This window comes from Pogona vitticeps, chromosome 2, assembly GCF_051106095.1.
Source record: "Pogona vitticeps strain Pit_001003342236 chromosome 2, PviZW2.1, whole genome shotgun sequence".
Lineage (NCBI taxonomy): Eukaryota > Metazoa > Chordata > Lepidosauria > Squamata > Agamidae > Pogona > Pogona vitticeps.
The window spans coordinates 35,440,603-35,460,974 of NC_135784.1; the positions used below are offsets into that span (position 1 = coordinate 35,440,603).

Below are 20,372 nucleotides of genomic sequence, written 5' to 3' on the forward strand. Positions count from 1 at the left end.
CAGAGCTGGCATTTAATGCCAGTTAAGAGTTAATTTTTAAATGAAATGAAACAATAATTGACTATCATATCAAAATTAATCTGAGTATCAAGGTATAAGACTTTTCAAAATAATTTTCAATAAAAATTCCAATTGTTTCTACAGCCTTTGTAATTTTAGGCGTCTAACTGAATATCTGGCAGGCTGTCTTTATGCTGATAACATTATTGTTATGACTACAATTTTTGCAGAACTTAGAGTGATAATGCTGTGTGCTGTTTGATGTGCTAGGACATTGTCACTCTAAAATCCTTGTCACTCTAAAATCCTGAAGTGCTAGATTATTGTGAAGTCAAAATATAATCACCTAAAGGGTGCACTATAAGACTTACAAATGCCGCTTCATGTTAAACACATTTTAATATAAACTTATCCAGCTGTTAGGAATGTTGTTCAGTGACTTTGCTCACTGGAGAGCTAGCCAATTGGTTTGGAATTACTATAGTAAACTATTGTTCAAGCCTAAAAATTAAAGGCACTTTTACCTTTAGTGCTACTTTTTGTATACCCCACTTAATTATTTTAATGCTCTGTACATACAACATTTCAAATGTTGAAACCAAGATATATGTGGAAGCTTTTCAGACATGCAGGTGAGGCTATTTGGTAGTTGAGTCATGGCAACTGGACTTCTTTCTTATTAGGTTGAAACATTTCACTACTCATCCTAGTAGCTTCTTCAGTTTGAGGAGAGTTGTTAGGAGACCCCTCATATATCTTTTATGTTGGCTTCACTCCCCCCCGCCCCCGGTCTGAATAGGCTCCTTAGATGGATAGAGGGTTGGGGGTGGTGAGTGAAAATCCCACTTCTGCAGTCCTCCACCACCCATTGTCATGGGTCGTTAACAGTGGTCTTTCTGGTGGGTGTGGTCCTGATCTTTCTGGAGGTGGAAGAAAGGGCAGCATGATAAATGGGAGACAGATTGTATCTAAGGCCTCCACCCCTGTTGAGTGAGAGATTTTCTATATGCACATGTATGGCCTCCCTGACCTGCCCTCTCAAAACACCTATCTTCTTGGTTCAAAATGAGGACATCTTGGTCATCAAATGAGTGTCCTCTGTCCTTCAGATGAAGAAACACTGCTGATTGTGGTCCTGAGCCATTGCCCCTTCTGTGCTGCGCCATTCTCCTGGTTAGTGGTTGTTTGGTTCTTCCAATGAAGAGAGCTCCAAACACTCCTCTTTGCATTGGATGCATATACTAAATTGCTCTTGTTGTGTTTTGGTAGCCGCTTTTTTGGGTGGCTGCATCTCTGCCTTAGTGTGTCTGTGGGCTTGAAGTGCAAGGATATGTGGTGTTTACCAGAAATCCTTTTGAGCTTTTCAGACACACCTGTCATGTAAGGAATGATGCATGGAGAAGTTATTTCTTTTTCTAAAGCTAAGCAACCAGAGCTTTTTGGTAGTTCTGTTGTATGAATAATACCTTGGCCTGGAATCTGTTCTTTATCAGCTGCATTGGATGATTTGAGTGAATCATAGTATTTTAAGTGACCATATTATCCAATCTCACACTTTACATGAATTTCTTTATAACTCACAGTTATTCTGCCTTGTAAAGCTGTACATACTTGCTGCTTTTCTGTTTTCACTGACCTCACTCCTTCCCTGAATATGGATATGTATGCCTGCAAATTAATTGGGGAATCTGCTGAAGTGTATTGTTTCAGCAAATGCTTATGCCCTAATAAATTTGGTAGTCCATGAGATGCCAAAGGCAAATAACAGACTAACATGGCTATATTTCTGTAGTTCTCCCTATACTGTGGGATATTTTTTTTTCAATTTTGTGGATGAGACTGGGCAGAGAAGTTGAGGGATTAGGATTGTTAGTACTCTCTTTTTAAGGTATCCATCTTGATGAAGTTGTGTTGATGTTAAAGTACTAGAATTTGTATGTATGCTGCAGTTTATGCGTTTAACAGACAATAGGTTTCATTGATCTTAGTGGGTCTTATTTCTAAGTACTTACTGTATATGTAGAGTGCTTAAGTATTGAAATGGCAGGTATGAGGAGATAGCAGATTTCAAAATGCTCCAACAAGAAATCCAAATGGCACCAGGATCCACAACTCTTCAATTATCCAGCATCACACCTGGTCCATTATCAGCAGTGACAACTGGTCTTGAACAGAGTTCAGCAGGGCCATGCCATAGAGTTCAGAGCCCTCCATCCATCAGGCTGTTTCAAAATAACATTACTGTCTAAAATTCAAAAAGAGGAGATAGCTATGCTTCTCCAGAAGGATGCCATACAGAGGGTTCCTTTCAAGTCCTGGGATGATGATTTCTATTCCTGTTACTTTAAGGTCCCTAGAAAGGATGGAGGTATGAGACCCATCTTAGACTTAACAGATGTGAACTCATAGATACAAAAAAAAATCATGATAGTAATGTTGGAGAGAGTCTTGCCACTTCTCAGAAAAGAAGACTGGTTTGCCATGACAAGACTTCAAGGATGCTTATTTCCATACTACCATCTGTTTGATCACAATTTTCTACATTTTGCCATGGGTGGCAACATATATGGGCACCACTCATTGCGTATGTTAGGATTTGTAGCATAATTGTATTTCTCTACATACATGACTGGTTGATTATGCAGACTCAAAGAGCAAGGTGAAAAAAGATGTAGCCTTCACTTCACGTCTTTTGTTGGATCTCATACTCTGTGTCAACTTTAAATGTCACATTTGATACCAAATCATAACATGTAGTACATAGGAGCCATTCTGAATTCTAGGAAAACAAAAGCTTACAGGATAGACAAGCTGCTAAAGCTGACAAATAAATTCAAGCCATAGTGCACATGGCCCTAAAACCTCTTGGACTCAACAACATCAGTAGTTCCTCATATTTGTTTGAAAAAGTGTTCTCTTCAGGCCTGTAGTGGACAGATGTGTCCAACCTGTCACTCAGGAGGCCGTTCAATCAATTCTCACTTCTTATCTGTCATAACGGATGTGAGTCTTACAGGCTAGGGAGCACACTGTTTGGGCTTCTTTCGCATTTGTCCAAATCTGAAAGTGATTTCTCATAAGCAAATTGGAGATGTTTGTTTAAAATATTTTTATCCCATCTTTGTCATTTAAAAAGGACCCAAGGCGGTTGGCTAGAAGTGATAAATGTTTTCCAAGCTTTCAAAAAGCTGATTTAAGAGCAATGAATCAGCCACTCTGCAACTTGGCAGAGAGGCTTGCCATCCCGCCTCCTGCCAGGAGTGGCTAATCCATTGTGGACAACAGCGCGATAGGAAGGCTCTGTCAAGCACATGTCGCTGGCAGAATGATGACCCTCTTTATTTCCACCTGTGGGGGGGATATTTGTATTCAAATATGAATACCCTCATCTCTAGTCTAAACACATGACCCCAACCCATCCCAATCCATTTTTCAGCAAGTTGAACATTTAGAGATGGATTCATTGTCGTGGTGAGTGATTTAATGCCACTGCTGAAACTAAATAGAAGCACCACTAGTTAGCACATATACTTACCTGTAAGTGATAATTATGGAATTTAACCTATTCACCTCCTGGAGGGAGCTTTTCCCCCAAAGTCATGAGTGCTTCAGATTGAACTTTTTAAAAGATCATAAAAATTACTGAACAAATTGTTCACATCTCTCCTTCATAGGGTCTTATCTATTTTTTTTTAGTGAGAAATTGGAACTTGAAAAGTGAAGAATTAATTGCGTTCATATATCTTGCTGCTGGAGCGAAAATAGTTCTGACATGGAAAAGTGACAGGTGCTTCTCCCTTGAGGGTTGGAAATCCAGACTTTGGAACATAGCTCTCACAAAGGAGTTAACACAAGTTTAGAAAAATGTGGATTTAAGATTTACCCTTTAAAAATCCCATTAGCACAAATCAAGCATCATGCTGTCTTTTCCATTTCCTTGCTTCATTGTAGTATGGCACGTATGATTAAGACATTTGGTGCTGCAGTTCCTACTGCCACTTTTTGGCTTGATCTTAATCTTATTGCTTTAATACTAGTTTCTCTTAGCATTTCTTATCTTTGTGATTAAATCAGTATATTTATTGATTTATATGTTCTAATTAAAAACTTCTTGCAGTGTTTGTTCTTAACACATTAAATACAGTGGTGCCTCGCATAGCGAGGTTAATCCGTTCCGGATTAACCTTCGCTATGCTGAAGCATTGTTGAACGGGGCAGGGATTTCAATTGGAACGCATTAAACATGGTTTAATGCGTTCCAAATGAGCCAAATACTCACCGTTCAATGAAGCTTTGTAATGGCCGGCAGCCATTTTCGCGCCCTCGCCTCGCTTAACGAGGGCGCGAAAACGCTGCGCGCGGCCATTTTGGGCCATTTCCCGGCTTCCGATGGCCATTTTGGCCGCCGAACAGCTGATCGTCGGGGCTTCGTTTTGCGAAGATCGGTAAGCGAAACACTTACCGGTCTTCGCAAAGCGAATTGTGCCCCATAGGAAAAACGCTAAGCGATCGCATTAGCGATCCGAAAAAACGGATCGCTATGCGATTTCGTCGTTATGTGGTGCACTCGTTAAGCGAGGCACCACTGTACATAAAATATGACCAAGTGCAATTGTATCCCCATGAGTTAAGAGACTGAAATAAATGTTGGTGAAAGTCTGTATATACAATGTGTGCTGCATGGTTCCATTTTTCAACTTTGAGCCTCTCAAATTAATTTTTGAAATAGTGAAAAATGATCTGTAATTGAGAGAATTACATTGAGAGAATTAGTTCAGTACAGTAAAGTGATCCTTCATACAGTGGGGTCTTGACTTGAGAACTTAATCCGTATTGGAAGGCGGTTCTCAAGTCAAAAAGTTCTCAGGTCAAATCTGCATTTCCCATAGGAATGCATTGAAAATCATTTGATCCGTATCTGCTCTTTTCCGTCCATAGAAACTAATGGGAAGCTGCTATTCTGCCTTCAACCACTAGAGGGGGATATTTTGTTTCTTTTTTTCTTAGGTCAAGAAAGGTTCAGGGAAGGCAGAGAAAATACAGTCCAGGCAGTACAGTACCAGGCAGTCCGAAGACTGTCTCCCAATCCACTCTCTAAACGCTGGGAGGAGTGAGGAAGCAGACAGGCACCCTTTTCACCGGCCAACAGTTAACTGAAAGTTCAAATTTTGCACTTTCCCTGCCTCCCACGTGGTTTTTTTCAGTTCTTAACTCAAATCTACGTATGTAAGTCAAGTCAATATTTTCCTATGAGAGTGGTTCTTAAGTCAAAATGTTCTTAACTCAAGCCGTTCTTAAGTCAAGACCCCACTGTAGTTGGATACATGTGATTTGAGTGCAATTATTGTTTGTTTTGAAGGCTTTAGGGTAGTGGTTCCCAACCCTGGGCATCCCACGTGTTCCTGGGCTGCAGTGCCTAGAAACTTTCCTCACTAGCTGTGCTAGCCAGGGTCTCTGGGAGTCGCAGTCCAAGAACACCTGGGTTGTCCAAGGTTGGGAACCACTGCTTTAGGAGAACATGAATTCCTTTGCTATTAATGTTAGATGCATGAAAGCTGTGTTTGTGGTCATTGGCTTTTTCAGATGAGGGCCAAAGTGTGGGTTGCAATCCTTGTTTCAGACTGTGTTAAAATAGTAGTTTGCTTGGCCTGATAGAATAGCAGACAGTGGTTTTATGGGACCAGAAGGAATGTTAAGTTGTGCTGGACACAGATGGACAGGGACTATTTGAACTGATGGTGGGTTTCTAGGTCCCCAAGCCACGGCTTTGAGAACTATGTGAATTCAGCCAGATCTTTATTCTGATAGCAACATGTATATAAAGTCAGTCTTGCATTCCATGAAATGAATTACGTTGGTTCTGGAGAAAGATGGTGGGGTCACGGTCTTTTCCAGTTCCCTGTATCTTTTAATGCCACCTCCTACGGTACAGCCGCCTAGAGTGGTCGAAATGACTAGATAGGCGGGGTATAAATAAATTAATTAATTAATTAAATAGATAGATAGATAGATAGATAGATAGATAGATAGATAGATAGATAGATAGATAGATAGATAGATAGATAGATAGATAGATAGATAGATAGATAGATAGATAGATAGATAAAACAAAACACAATACTATGGGCTGAAGAAAACCAATGCCTTTCTGCCTTCCTCCAGGAGGAAGCCCCTGTTAATTTCTGGTGTCCTCTGCATAATCAATTGCAGTCAAATTAAGAGTGCTACCCAATGACCAGAGGAAACATAGATCTCATTTCTTGGGCAATGATAAATGTCCTTGCTTGGTTGTAGATACTGTCGTGATCAGCTGTTCAGGATATCTTGCATACCATGTTCAGAGTCCACCAAAAAAAGAAGCGTGTGCTTCTTCTACATATCAGACTTCTACATCACAGAGCTGGGGAGGTGATGCAAAAGAATGAGAAATGTCTGCAGTGCCTATTCTGAAAAAAAAAAATCCTGAGAAGCTCAAAAGGATGGCTGCTCATTAGATTTTAGTAGTCTTTAAAAAAGTATCACCCATCTTTGTTTTGGGATTGTGTACAATGTCCACAGGGTTTAAATCTCCACTTGGCTATGGAAACTCACAGCGTGGTGGTGGAACTGGTAAAACCATTCCTTAAATATCTTACTTAAAGCCCCATTAGGTCTCTGTAGGTCATTTCAATGACACATAACAAGCTAACAAGGACCACATGTTTTTTCTTCTTTTTTGGTCTACTTGAGTATAAGTGTTCAGCTTCACTGTAGATTACATTTTACCCTTATTCTTTCAGAATTATGCTAATTATAGAAGCCCTGTATTTATTGCTAATTATGCTTTGTGGGATTCAGAATTATTTTCTCTCTGAGCAGGAGTTTTATATTTGATGGCAATATAACAGGTTTAAGCCATGTAAGGTTTCCAACCAATCCTGTGAGTTTTTCTGTATGACTGTACATAGCCTGTATGATATATTTGACAACGCATATGAGTATGCTATCAGAGATTTATATTAAACATTTAGCCACTTGTAGAAATGTCACAGAAATGTGCACAGTGCATGTTACCATACACCATGGACTTGGAACTGTAATGCAGCATGACATCAGTTGATCTTTATGACAATTATAATTACTAAACTTTAAACAAAATCTTCTCTTTCAAGTCTGTGCAGAAGCATTCAACCCAGATGAAGAAGAGGAGGATACTGAACCAAGGGTAAGAGACAACAAACAAAACACTTGTTTTTTTAATACAGATTAATGATAAGGATTTCCTATTGCTTCTGCCATACGTAGTTATGGCTGTGTTCCTTTTGTTGAACTCAGATCTGTGAACTTACAAAATGAAGTGACTGATGAAGCAGCAAACTTGTTTCTTTGAGGGATTGGACCTTTGTTAAAGATTGGAAAACAAAGGAATTTCAAACTGTACCTGGAGCCATTCTGGCTGCAGGAGCTTAATCATAATGCTTGTGAGAAGTAAAACTGGACTGATACCTAGATATTTTCATGTGCCTCTCAGTACTTTTTTATCCAAGAGAGGGAGAACTATACATTTGGCACACTTAGGACTATTTTCTGTGTATTCCCTAGTATGCAACAGACCTGAAGAACTGAGGTACATTAGTGCTTATTCATTTCTGTTACTTATAAATTTGAACCCTTGATCTTTAATAAGATTGTATATTTCTGCTACATTTTTTTCCCTTTATTTTGTTTTACAGGTAGTTCATCCCAAAACAGATGAGCAAAGATGCAGATTGCAGGAAGCATGTAAAGATATCCTCCTCTTCAAAAACCTTGATCAGGTAGCGTTGCTTACATTGTGTTTACATTTGAATCTCATCTAAATGTTTTACAGATGATATGCAAATGCAAGAACAGGTTGATTTGTTTTATAACTAGACGTGGATAAACTGGTATTACCCAGCATCAGTTTTCTGAAAACTTTTCAAAAACAGATGTTCCATTAATTTGTAACTCTCCCCATGAATTGAATAGTAAGACAACCATAGCATGGAAGAAGAAAAAATCAAACTTACCTGGTGCTTCCAAAAGTTAACTTACCCCATGTACATTTTCTTATTGCAGTTCTGCAACAACCTTTTAAAGCAAGTTGCTACTCCTGTCCCAGTACTGCATATGAGAAGCTCTGAGACTGATGTGAAAGAATGTGTGAATGTTTTATAGATATCCACCTGTTCAGTCTAACTAAGGCAGAAGCAATATTCAAAGTGGGAACTTTTGATCTTAGCTACTACTAGCTGTATTGTAAGAAGAAATAAATATTACAGGTGCTGCCATCTTAACCTTAAAAGCCACAAAGGATATTGGTTATAGGAATAAACTCCCTGAAGCCTTCACCACCAGCTGTACTGGCCAGGATTTCTGGGAGTTGCAGTCCAAGAACATATGGGGACCCAAGGTTGGGAACCACTGTGCTAGGGAATCATTCTTTGACTCTGGCTTTTGGCAGGTGGTGTCCATAGAGTTCTATTTTGTCTCCCATGTTTTTAGCAAGATCTATTCCAAGCTGTTGGGAGGGGTCATTCACCAACATATAAACACCAAGGAAGCATGGTGAATGCTGCTTGGGCTCAACAGTGGATTTGTTAAGATTGGGCAAGCACGATGGAATTGTTGGTTAATAGAAAATTTGATTTGGATATTTAGATTCAGTGAATTCTAGAAGAGGTTAAACTTTCCCTGGAAAAGTCAAACTTTTCCAGAAATCAGCTTTGTGTGCCAGCTGTGAGTTTTTGTGCATTGGCCTGATTTTGTTACGGTCATCTGTGTCTTAGTTATATTTTAGTTATATTGTTCTTGACTGCTGCAGTGCATTTATTGATGTGGCTACTTGTGAAGAATATTTGTGAACTTCAGCTGGTGCAAAATGTAGCAATATGCCATATTGAGAGATTGCTGGTTGCTTTCTGGGCCTCATTCTAGGTATTGGTTGTAGTCTTTAACCTTTATAGTCCCAGAAAACTTTTTGTGACGATAACCTTTTGGTACTTCTGGCTGTTTTAAGAGAATGCATGTCTCATTATGAACCTGATTTGATTGTGACTTGGTTCTCTTGACAATACCAACAACTCTGGAGGCGTGGTAGGCAATACAGATGCAGGATTTGATATAAAGCAGATTTATTTGATTTAGGGATTAAGATTCAAATTTATTTATATCACAATTTAAGTCACTAATCATAAGATCGAAATTAAATCATGGGTTTCTATATACAGATTTGTTCTTACTGCTTGTTATAACCTTAGTATTTCCAGCTCTGATGGTATTATTTTTGGAATAATAACTTATCAGGTTAATTTTGCTGTTACATCAGAAAATTAATTATTGTGTGGTTATTTACCGTTTGAAACAGAGAATTATGAAATCATTGCAAAGTGATCCCCCCCAAAAAGTTTAATAGGTCAATTAGTTGTATTTAGGTATCTTTTCTGCTATACTTTATTGGAAAGAGAAAAATATCATTAATAACAACAAACACTGAACTAAAATAATCACATTATATAGGATATGTATTTTTGTAATTGCTTAAACATTCATGGTTTCTAACTGTGATTAAACAAAATATATTTTAAAAAAATCTTAGATTGTATCAGCCAGGTCCACATGAAAAAATTAATACTATATTCTGCATCTTCCTTATCTTCCTCTTCATTGTTTTGTTTGTTCATAGTCTGGAAATGAATAACAAGCTTTTCTGCTTTATCCGGTCCCAAATGATTTCTCATTGTAGAATGAGTCCAAAGGAAGAGAATATTGGTTGTTGTGGGTTTTTCGGGCTCTTTGGCCGTGTTCTGATGGTTCCAAATTTTGTTGAGCTTCACACTTTCCTCTTTTTTGTTGAAGTTCTGCTGGTGCTTGTGGATTTCAATGGCTTCCCTGTGCAGTCTGACGTAATGATTGCTGGTGTTGTCCAGTATTTCAGTATTTTGAAATAGAATTTCATGTCCAGTTTGGTTTAGGGCATGTTCAGTTACTGCAGATATCATGGACCACATGGGGAAACCTTTGAAAAAAACACAATCTACAAACAGCATTCAAGCCCACCACAAAAATACAACAAATGTTACAGTCAGCAAAGGACAGAAGGGACCCCTCACCACTGCAGGAGTATACTGGATACCTTGCAGTTGTGGCCAGGTATATATTGGAACCACAAAACGAAGCATCCACACCAGGATCAAAGAACATGAGAGACACTGCAGACTAAAACAACCAGAAAAATCTGCAGTAGCTGAACTTCAGCAAAAAAGAGGAAAGTGTGAAGCTCAACAAAACATGGCTCCCAGCTCTCAAAAATACAGTGTGCAAAAGGTCAATGAACTCTACCCAGCCACAGGGACAGGGGATCACTACACACAAAAGACCAGCTAATGACACCCGTCAACCACATCTCTTCTCCTTAGCACAACAATGTGCCCACAACAAAACACACTAATCACCCATCTACAGCAAAAGACAAAAGCCTATCTCACAGCCATAAATACTGCACTCCTAAGCCAACTACACAGACCACAGGGTGCTGTCCTCTGAAGATGCTGGCCACAGAGACTGGCGAAACGTTAGGAAGAACAACCTTGAGAACACGGCCAAAGAGCCCAAAAAACCCACAACAACCATTAGATCCTGGCCGTGAAAGCCTTTGCGAATACGAAGAGAATATTCTTTCTCTACTGCTAACAGCTGCTGCTGCTAACAGTAAAATCAATACTTCAGTTACTTAAGTGACTTCTACTGGTTCAGTGGTGTGACTTTCTCTGAAATCTCATCAGGAAACATACATTTTTTTAGTTGTTTTTCCTTAGTTCTGAAGTTTATTATAGTTGGGTTGGCATTCTGGATGGAAGATTGCTAGATATTTATGTCATAGCTAACTTCTCTTTAGCACTTAAAGTTTGACTGAGACACTGGATGTTGACAATACAGTGGTGCCTCGCTTAACGAGCGCACTGTATAACGACGAAATCGCATAGTGATCCATTTTTTTGGATCACTAATGCGATCGCTCAACGTCGTTTAGATAGGGCGAAAATCGCTTTACGAAGATCGGTAAGCGTTTCGCTTACCGATCTTCGAAAAACGAAGCCCTGACGATCAGCTGTTCGGCTGACAAAATGGCTTAATGAGGGCGCGAAAATGGCTGCCAGCCATAGGAAACCTCGCTGAACGGTGAGTAAAGGAGCCTTTTGGAACGCATTAAACATCGTTTAATGCGTTCCAATGGCTTTCCCTGTCCTGTTCAGCGATGTTTCGCTATAGCGAAGGTTTATCCGGAACGGATTAACCTCGCTATGCGAGGCACCACTGTATTTGCAAGAATATGGGCTGCAAATAGTGTTTGTCCCATTTGTTTTTTAAAAAATGTTTGCAATTTAATTTGGTAATTGTGTAGTTCTGTTTTTAAATGCTTAGTTCCTTCCAATTTTCAACAGCATGAGTGTGACGGGGTTGCCTCTAATGCCTTGGCAGGCTGTCTGCCATTACCTTGTGCCTCCTGGAAGGCCCATCAGATGTAGCTCACATGGGAACTCAGATGGATACAGAGGCCGGTCAACCAGTCTGGGACAGGGAGATTGCAACAGCTGGCTAAACCTACCTGTGTGAGGAGGTCAGGTCGAGCCCTAGCAGGTAGCTGTAGGGAATAAAGCAGAATGCAATGAAGGAACTGGAGCTGGCCCTGTATACCATTGAAGGACTCCTGAATGAATGTCCTCATCTAAATTTGCCTTCCTCATGGAAGAGATCACAACAGGTTTTTCAAACTGATACCCTGTCAGGTGCCACCATGCCTGACACCCCACTGGAGACTGGGAAGACTTGTGGGGCAGCTAGTCCCCAACTCAACCCAGAGGAGGCACAAGTAATGGAACCTTCAGGAAGGGCTAGGAACTCTCAGGTCATGGCAGGGGCCTATTTATACAAGATCAGATGTGACCATTCCTCAAAGCAATGTGATGAAATAAAAAAGTCTACTAACCTGGAGATCCTGCATGTTCAAACATGTTCTTTTGTCATCTTCATCATGACTTTCTCCTGTGAAGGAAAACTTCTCAGGAGAAATTCATAATATTGTTTTCTTTGTGCCTCTAGGCCTTGCATTTTTTGTTGCTCTGTTTGCATTTTATGTGCATGCTGTCTTAGGACCTCATTAAAATATTCCCATACTGGATCTCTTTTATGACCTGTTGCCATTGTAAGTGTTCTCTTCAAGGGAGAGAACAATACCGTATGGTGAATCTCAAGCTATACTTGTGAAGATTTCAAGTGTTTTCTGATTAAAACGTTTCACTTCTATTTTTACTGCTTATCCCTCTCTTACACTTACTTAGCTTTTAACATTTCCTACTTGTCCATATCTATTCCACTCGAAACAGTCTGCTATTCATTGAATGTCTTGGAATTTAGCACTTAAGAGGTAAGGGGCTGATTCTTTGTACATAAATTTGCAGGAGTTACTATGAGCTTGATGTCTCTTCAAAAATATTTTTGCATGAAGAAGCAAGTTATCTCTGCAGACACAAATTCAGTTTTGAGAACGGCAAAACCAACAATTTGGGAAAGAATCTTCTAGATTAAAAAATCATTTGAAATAATCTTAGATAAACTCGGGGAGAGCATGGCATTGGAGTCCTAGTAGAGTAAAACTCGGTTTCTGAAATTAATCAGTCATCTGGGATGTTAGATAATGCGGAAATTACGTAAATCGGAGCATGGGTTGCCGTAGCAACGGGGGCGGCGCTAGAAACCTCCAGGTGTGATGTGTCCTTTTCATACAACAACCTCTCCCCTAAAAATGTAAACCTAGGCATTATTTCTTATGGATTTCAGTTCGTAGACTGAAAATTATGTAAACCAAGGTACAGTGGTGCCTCGTATTACGACATTAATTCGTTCCAGCGAAATCGCTGTAGAACGAAAACATCATAAAGTGAAATTTTAAAAGCCCATAGAAATGCATTAAAACCCATTTAATGCATTCCGATGTGCTGGAAACTCACCGTCCATCGAAGACCCTCCATAGGGCAGCAATTTTCGCTGCCTGTGCAGCGAGGAATCTGTCCCGGAAAATAGCGGGGGGGCATTTTGTTTACTCGGCGGCCATTTTGAAACCGCAGATCAGCTGTCCGAAAATCATCGTTTTGCGAAGAATCGGTTCCCGAAGCAGGGAACCGATCATCACAAAGCGAAATTCCCCCATACGAAACATTGTAAAGCGATCGCAAAAGCGATTGCAAAAGTCATCGTAATGTGGTTTCATCTTTAAATGGAGTGATCGTAAAGCGAGGCACCACTGTACACCTGTAGATGAATTAAGGGAATTCATTTAGGAAAAAAATTGAACATTGCATAAATATACAGGACTTACATTTCATCATTGAAAACTAATCCTTATATCATGATTTAAAACCTTCTACAGTAGTTTGTATCTTAAATAGAAAACTATCCTTGGATTTTTTTTTCCTCAAAAAGTATTTTATCAAACCAAATTCAATTTTAAATTTTAAAAATCTGCTTTAAATTTAAGGAATACTTTCTAAATTTTTTAAAATTGATTTTTATCTGTTCTGCATACAGGACAGTGCTTTCTATTATTTTGTTTCCAAATTGTGAGATGGAATCTCCTTAGAATGGCAATCAGTTTCTACTGATTTAAGGAATAGATTAAGGACATATTCTTTTCAGAATATGGTCTTCTAAATGGTGTGATATTTGTTGAGTATTGTATTGACTGTACAGTGGGGTCTCGACTTACGAACTTAATCCGTATTGGAAGGCAGTTCTCAGGTCGAAAAGTTCTTAAGTCGAATCTGCATTTCCCATAGGAATGCATTGAAAACCATTTAATCCGTATCTGCTCTTTTTGTCCATAGAAACTAATGGGAAGCTGCTATTCCGCCTTCTGCCACTAGAGGGGGATATTTTTTCTTTTTTCCTTTTAACCTAAGATGACTTAGCTTTTAAAAAAAGGGGAAAAAAGAGTTCGTAACTCGAATCTAAGTTCGTAAGTCGAGTCCATATATTCCTATGAGAGCGGTTCGTAAGTCGAAACGTTCGTATGTCTAGCTGTTCGTAAGTCGAGACCCCACTGTAATTAAAAACAATTGATCTATGCAGCTCTCCTCCCCTCTTTGCTGACACGTGTTCAGTGGTTTAAATATCTGGGGGTTTGATTCCCCACTTGGCTTCCTTGTCAAGGAAGGAGAAGTCTTTCTTGATGATCCATAGGGTCCTTTCCAGCTTTGCAGTTTTAAGATAAAAATGGTGATTATAGACGGTAGTAGTCAATGGCCAAAATACTATTGCTTAGTTGGGCAAAATACACTAGAGTAGGCCCACTGAATCAAGGGGAATTTGGTGAGTCAATGCCTCCATAAGTTCCATTGCTTCAAATGATCCTACTCTGAGATATTTGCATAGTAAGTTGCAGTTAGAGTAGGCCTATTTGAATCATAAAGAAGGCTGACTGCCGAAGAATTGATGCTTTTGAATTGCAGTGCTGCAGGAGACTCTTGAGAGTCCCCTGGACTGCAAGGAGAACAAACCTATCCATTCTGAAGGAAATCAAACCTGAGTGCTCACTGGAAGGACAGATCTTGAATCTGAGGCTTCAATACTTTGGCCATCTCATGAGAAGAGAAGAATCTCTGGAAAAGCCCCTGGTGTTGGAAAAGTGTGAAGGCAGGAGGAGAAGAGGACGACAGAGGATGAGATAGTTGGACAGTGTAATCAAAACTACCGATATGAATTTGACCAAACTCCGGGAAGCAGTGGAAGACAGGAGGGCCTGGTGTGCTCTGGTCCATGGGGTCACAAAGAGTCGGACATGACTTAACAATTAAACAACAACTAATTTGAATTAAAGAAACTTACATGTTTACTCACCAGATCACCAGTGATTCAGTGGAACTATTTAAATGTATTTACTATGCTAATCAGCAGGATTTTGGCTTTTGTTTGCTAATTTTCCTTAGCACTTGGAAATTGGAGAGCAGAGGAGTCAGAGATGGATGCTCCTTTTATTCTCATTAGAGGCTTATTAGTTTCTTCTGCTAGACCTGGAAGTCCTACAAAAGACAGTTTAGTGTTCAGCCAGTAGCAGACCTTGGCAAAATAGCACCCTTTCAGCACATCCATTAACAGCTTTGCCAATTATCTTTTGTTGCAGTCAAGCTACTGCCAGCTTCCTTGAAATTTTAACACCAAAGCTGTCGCAAACTGCCAAAAAGCTGTTTGAGAGTTAATGCTGCTGGTGACATTTTTAAATAGTTGCTGTGCTAGTGGGAAGTGACAAGTTACAATAGTCTTTCTGCCATTACTGAGATTGGCTGTATTCTCCAGTAGTATGCAAGAAAAACTTGGAAATACTGTAGTTCTGTGGCTTTAAGTCAATCTTAAAGAACATCTCTCAGAAATTAACTTGTATTAATTGCCTTTTTATGAAATGTAATTTTAAAAAAAGCCCTCAAGGTAAATACACGGTCATGTCTTTCTCCATTGGGGGAAGTGTTCTAATTCCCTCTTAATGCATTTCAAGTTATGGGATACCATCATATTTTTTGGTAGTGAATGTCATTTATTGCGTACTGTGTAAATTTTACAAACATATGGCATATCCTCTTTAGGTAACTCTTTTAAAGTTATAGCTAATCATTATTTAATACTTGTGTCCTAAAGAATCCCCGGCTTTTGAATATTATGTTGGACATTTACTGTAAACAAAGACTTAGGTTCAGTGACTTGATTTGCAGACAGCTAGGCTGACCATTCAAGAAAACTTGTTTTTACCTTATGTGGGTATTAATTTTGCTAGAAATTTCTGCTACTGTTGCACACTACTGGAATAAAACAGTTTACAATTTGCAGTTTGTATAAAATCTCTGTTATGTATTCCACATATGCCAGGCAACCTAAGAAATTTATTAAATCCTTGAATAAACTGAAAAGATCAAAAGCTCCAGCAAAATCTTAATTCCCATCCAGTCCATCTCTTTGCAAAATAAACATCAGTTTTCCTGATGCCTTTTAAGGTTATGGTGGAAAGTAAGTAGTGATTTATACTGGTGTTATCGTTGCAAAGGATTAGGAGTGGAAGAGTTGAAACTCTTCCCACTGCTGTCTGTTCACTGAGAAGGATAAAAGCCAGAGAATCTAGTGGGGATGTGGATTTAAATATATTTCTTAAACGCCATTCAAAACAAGGAGGAAGCTCACATAATCATCACCCTCTGTGACTTTGTACTCACACACAGCTATTTCACCTTTGACAACAAAGACTACTTCCAGATCAGCGGAACTGCAATGATCCCACAATATGCAAACATTTTCATGGCTGATATACAACAACACTTTAGTGGAAGGTGATCTGCAGTCTGTGTTGTTCACCACATATATGTTCTGTGGTGTTCCAGGTGTTCATAATGGCTATGCTTCAGGACCAGTGGTTTCCACCTGTGCTGTAACATTTGCGCATGTGTATCTTTGTGTATCTTTGAACGTTTCCATAGAAATGCAATTTGGATAGTTCACATTTTTCATAATGACTGGGTACTGAATTTGCTTCCAAGGGTGGGAATGTCCCCAATTCAGGTCAGAAAGTATGATGCTTAAACAGGCTTCCTAAGAGTCTTATACACTTCTAGGAAAGATTATAAATTATTGCTGTCAGGTACATGTGAGCATATGTCTTTTGCTTCCCTAGACTTAGGTTTCTCTTAGTTGTTTAGATTTTCCTTCAACTGTAAACAACTGAATTTTGCTGGTGTAGTAACTGATCAATTTCAGTGGTATATCATGCAAAAGCAGAACAAAATAAAAAAGCAAAAATGTGACACCTTAAATCCTGTTCTATTTTAATGGGGATAAAATCCACTTTCTTCTTGGTAGTCTCTGTGAGTGCACACGGATGGGTTAATCTGCACTTGTGCAGGACTCTTCAGAATTTTCTAGAGCTTTAAAACATGTGATTAGTAAGACGTTACCCTGTGCAGTGCATGCTCCACCCATCGAAAGGTCGTTCCTTTTAGCCGCCGCTGAAATTAGACCTTCTCGACAACTAGAGCAACTTTTCTCTAGCGATCTTCGGATCTCCACTTTGCCTTCTAGGCTTCTCCAATACTTAGTATTTCTTCATTGGACGTTTCCCTGTGAGGTTTTTTTTTTTTTTGTCCAGTCTTCTCCATTTTCCCTTACTTTCTTCCCCTCCCATTTCCCGCCCTTTTTATGGCCCCTCTAGGCCTGTTAAGCAGTGTGTTTTGTGTGCCAACAAAATCCCCCTCTCCGATGGCCATAATAGTCTTTTTTGTTTGGGGGCTCAACATCAAACTCACTCCTGTCCGGAGTGTAAGAGACTGACCAAGCCTACTCTTAAATTCCACCTGCAGTGCCTTCAGTCTCTCCTGTGGGAGAAATTCCTCAAACCTTCCGACCCTGGATCTCCTACAATCATGGAACCTACATCAATGCCGGTTCCAAGATCAAAATCAGCAGACCCGATATCAGCCCCAACCACGCTGTCTCTGAAGCCAAAATCAACTTCCAGGTCTTCATCAAAGTCGAAATCGGCATCAAGCTTGAAGCCACCCTTGACACTGGCTTGAGAATCTTCGCCTAAATGAAAGAAGAATCAGGCTAAACAGAAGAAAGTTAAACACCCTTATAAGACTAAACAACCACTGGAGCCTCCTTCTCATCAGCTAATTCTTCCATCTCTGATCCTAGAAGAGTCTTCCAGAGAGGTAGCTAGTCTTGACTCCTTGTCAGAGGCTGACAACCCTCTCCCACTACCTCTGCACCAGGATCCAACTTCTGTGCTGAGCCTCTTGCCCAGTCATGGCCCTTCGGTGGCTGATGTTCTTTCCAGCCTGGCCTCGGCCCATACAAGCCCTGCATTCACAGGGCGGGCAACCATTATAGAGCTAATGGCTGTTGTGGGTTTTTCGGGCTCTTTGGCTGTGTTCTGAAGGTTGTTATTCCTAATGTTTCACCAGTCTCTCTGGCCAGCATCTTCAGAGGACAGGAGTAGCACTTTGTGCTCAGGTGCAATTTGTTTGGGAGTTGAGTATTTTTGGCTGTGAAATCAGCTTTTGTCCTTTTTAGGAGATGGATGATAATGGTGATAATAAAAGAGTGTTGGGACAAGCCGTCTTCTTCACTTCAAGTTTTTAGACGGGTAGAAAATTTCTACAGAAACCATGGAAGTGACGGTGCCTTCTCGCTAAACATCCGCTACCTAACTCAATCGAGTACAATCAGTTTTAAGCTCGAAACTGCTCATTGGTAGCCCCTACAAACAGAGAACGCAGAAAACTAGATATCTTCGGCTGCTGTGTTTACATTGTTGCATCCTTTGTTATGCATATCTCCAATTACCAAGCGGCCATGGGGGTCCTATCCCAGGCAGCTCTGGACAAAGTTATTTCAGTTCTGCAGTCTTCTCCTGAGGATTCTAGGACAGGGGCACTCAATACACATCTTGAGGCCTCCACCCTTCTGGAACAGCAACACATAGCGGCATGCCACATTGCAGATGCAGCCTCTAAATACATGGCAACAGCTATTGCACTTTGCCAACATGCCTTGCTTCGATCTGCTGGCATCACTGACAATGCAAGATCCCATATAGAAGACCTCCCCTTTGACGGAGTAGGTCTCTTTAATGACAAGATCAATAAAGTTATGGACAGCCTTCATAAAATCCGAAAGACAGCTTGGGCTTATTCCACACAGCAACCGTACAGGTACAAGCGTACTCAATGGTGCTGCCTTTCTGCTTTTCAACAACCATATCAGCAACAGCCATATCGCCAATACAAACCTCCTGCTACCTACAGGTCACATCCTACACTGTCTCCTTCTGCAGCGCCGACATTCTGGTCTCAAGCTCCTGGTCAACACTGACAACCATTCCGTTATTCTGCAAAGAAGAACAAACAATATCTTTGACTGTCACGCCCCCTCCTGAGATCTGCTGCGCTGCACCCTTTCAATCCCTTCTGGCCCCTTTCTTCCACAAGTGCTCCCTCATCATCAAATACAAATGGGTCCTAGCCATCATTCACTATGGATACCAATTAGCATACTTACAACCCCTCCTACTGGCCACTTAAGATCCACCCATACTCACCTGCTCTAGAGGAAGAACTATCACTCCTTCTCCACAAGGAAGCTATCAAGATAGTTCCTATATGGGACCACCACAACGGTTTTTAGTCCCGGTACTTCATAGTTCCCAAGCAAGACGGAGGTGTCCTATCCTAGCTCTAAGACATCTCAACACCTCTATCCAACCAAGACGCTTCCGAATAGTCACTCTTGATGCCGTCATCCCACTCCTTCACTCCGGTGACTGGTTTGTTGTCATAGATCTTCACGACACTTATTTTCATATCTCCATTCACCCATGCCATTGCAGATACCTCTGCTTCATTTTCAGGGATGCCATGTACCAGTTTTGTGCCCTTCCCTTTGTTCTCTCCACTGCTCCAAGGATGTCTTGCTCCAGTAGCTTCATTCCTTCGCCTCCACAATATCACAATTTCCCCTTACATAGATGACTGGTTAGTAGTGGCAGACTCTTACAAGGCCAAGATAGATGCTCAATTTACCCTTTGTACCTTGGTGGATCTCGGGCTCAAGGTAAATTTCAAGCCTCAAACCTTCCAAGACCATGGACTACATTGGTGCTCATCTCGATTCTTCTCGATTATCTCAAGTGAATAATCAAGCTAAGAAACACCATACTTCCCTTCAGTCCTTTCGCCTCTGACTTGGCTCATCATCTAACATTACGTTCCCACCTGCTGGTAAGTTTGCTTGCTAGTCACCTATTTGTGTGTATTCGCAGAGACCGCAAAGAAGGAAGAGAGGTTACTTACCTGTAACCATGGTTCTTTGAGTGGTGCTCTGTGAATCCACATGTCCCGTCCATCCTCCCCTCTGTCCGTCATGTTGTTGATTTCACTTTTTCTTTCAATCCCTTCTGGCCCCTTTCTTCCACAAGTGCTCCCTCATTATCAAATACAAATGGTTCCTAGCCATTATTCACTATGGATACCAATTAGCATTCTTTTGACAGCCATTGACTTATTAAGAACTGAGGGACTTTTCGATGGGCGAAGCATGAGCTCCACAGGGGTATGTCCTACTAATCACATGTTTTGAAGCTCTAGAAAGTTCTGAGGAGTCGTGCACAAGGGAAGATTAACCCATTCTTGTGGATTCACAGAGGACCACTCAAAGAACCATGGTTATAGGTAAGAAGCCTCTCTTTCTCAGACATAAAGAGTAAAACACATGATAGATGTTTATACATTTATACATGACATCAAAATGTAGAGACATTGGTTGGTTGGTTAGTAAGT

At 40.3% G+C, this 20,372-nt stretch overlaps 1 protein-coding gene across 1 annotated transcript in view; it reads left to right on the forward strand.

The window, feature by feature from the left end:
• Window positions 1–20,372, forward strand: part of PRKAR2A (protein kinase cAMP-dependent type II regulatory subunit alpha) — a 111,674-nt gene that overhangs the window by 52,243 nt on the left and 39,059 nt on the right. The window contains exons 3-4 of the mRNA XM_072989313.2: window positions 7,152–7,204; window positions 7,713–7,796. Of these exons, the coding sequence (XP_072845414.1) occupies window positions 7,152–7,204; window positions 7,713–7,796 (137 nt within the window). The remainder of the gene's footprint in view (window positions 1–7,151; window positions 7,205–7,712; window positions 7,797–20,372) is intronic.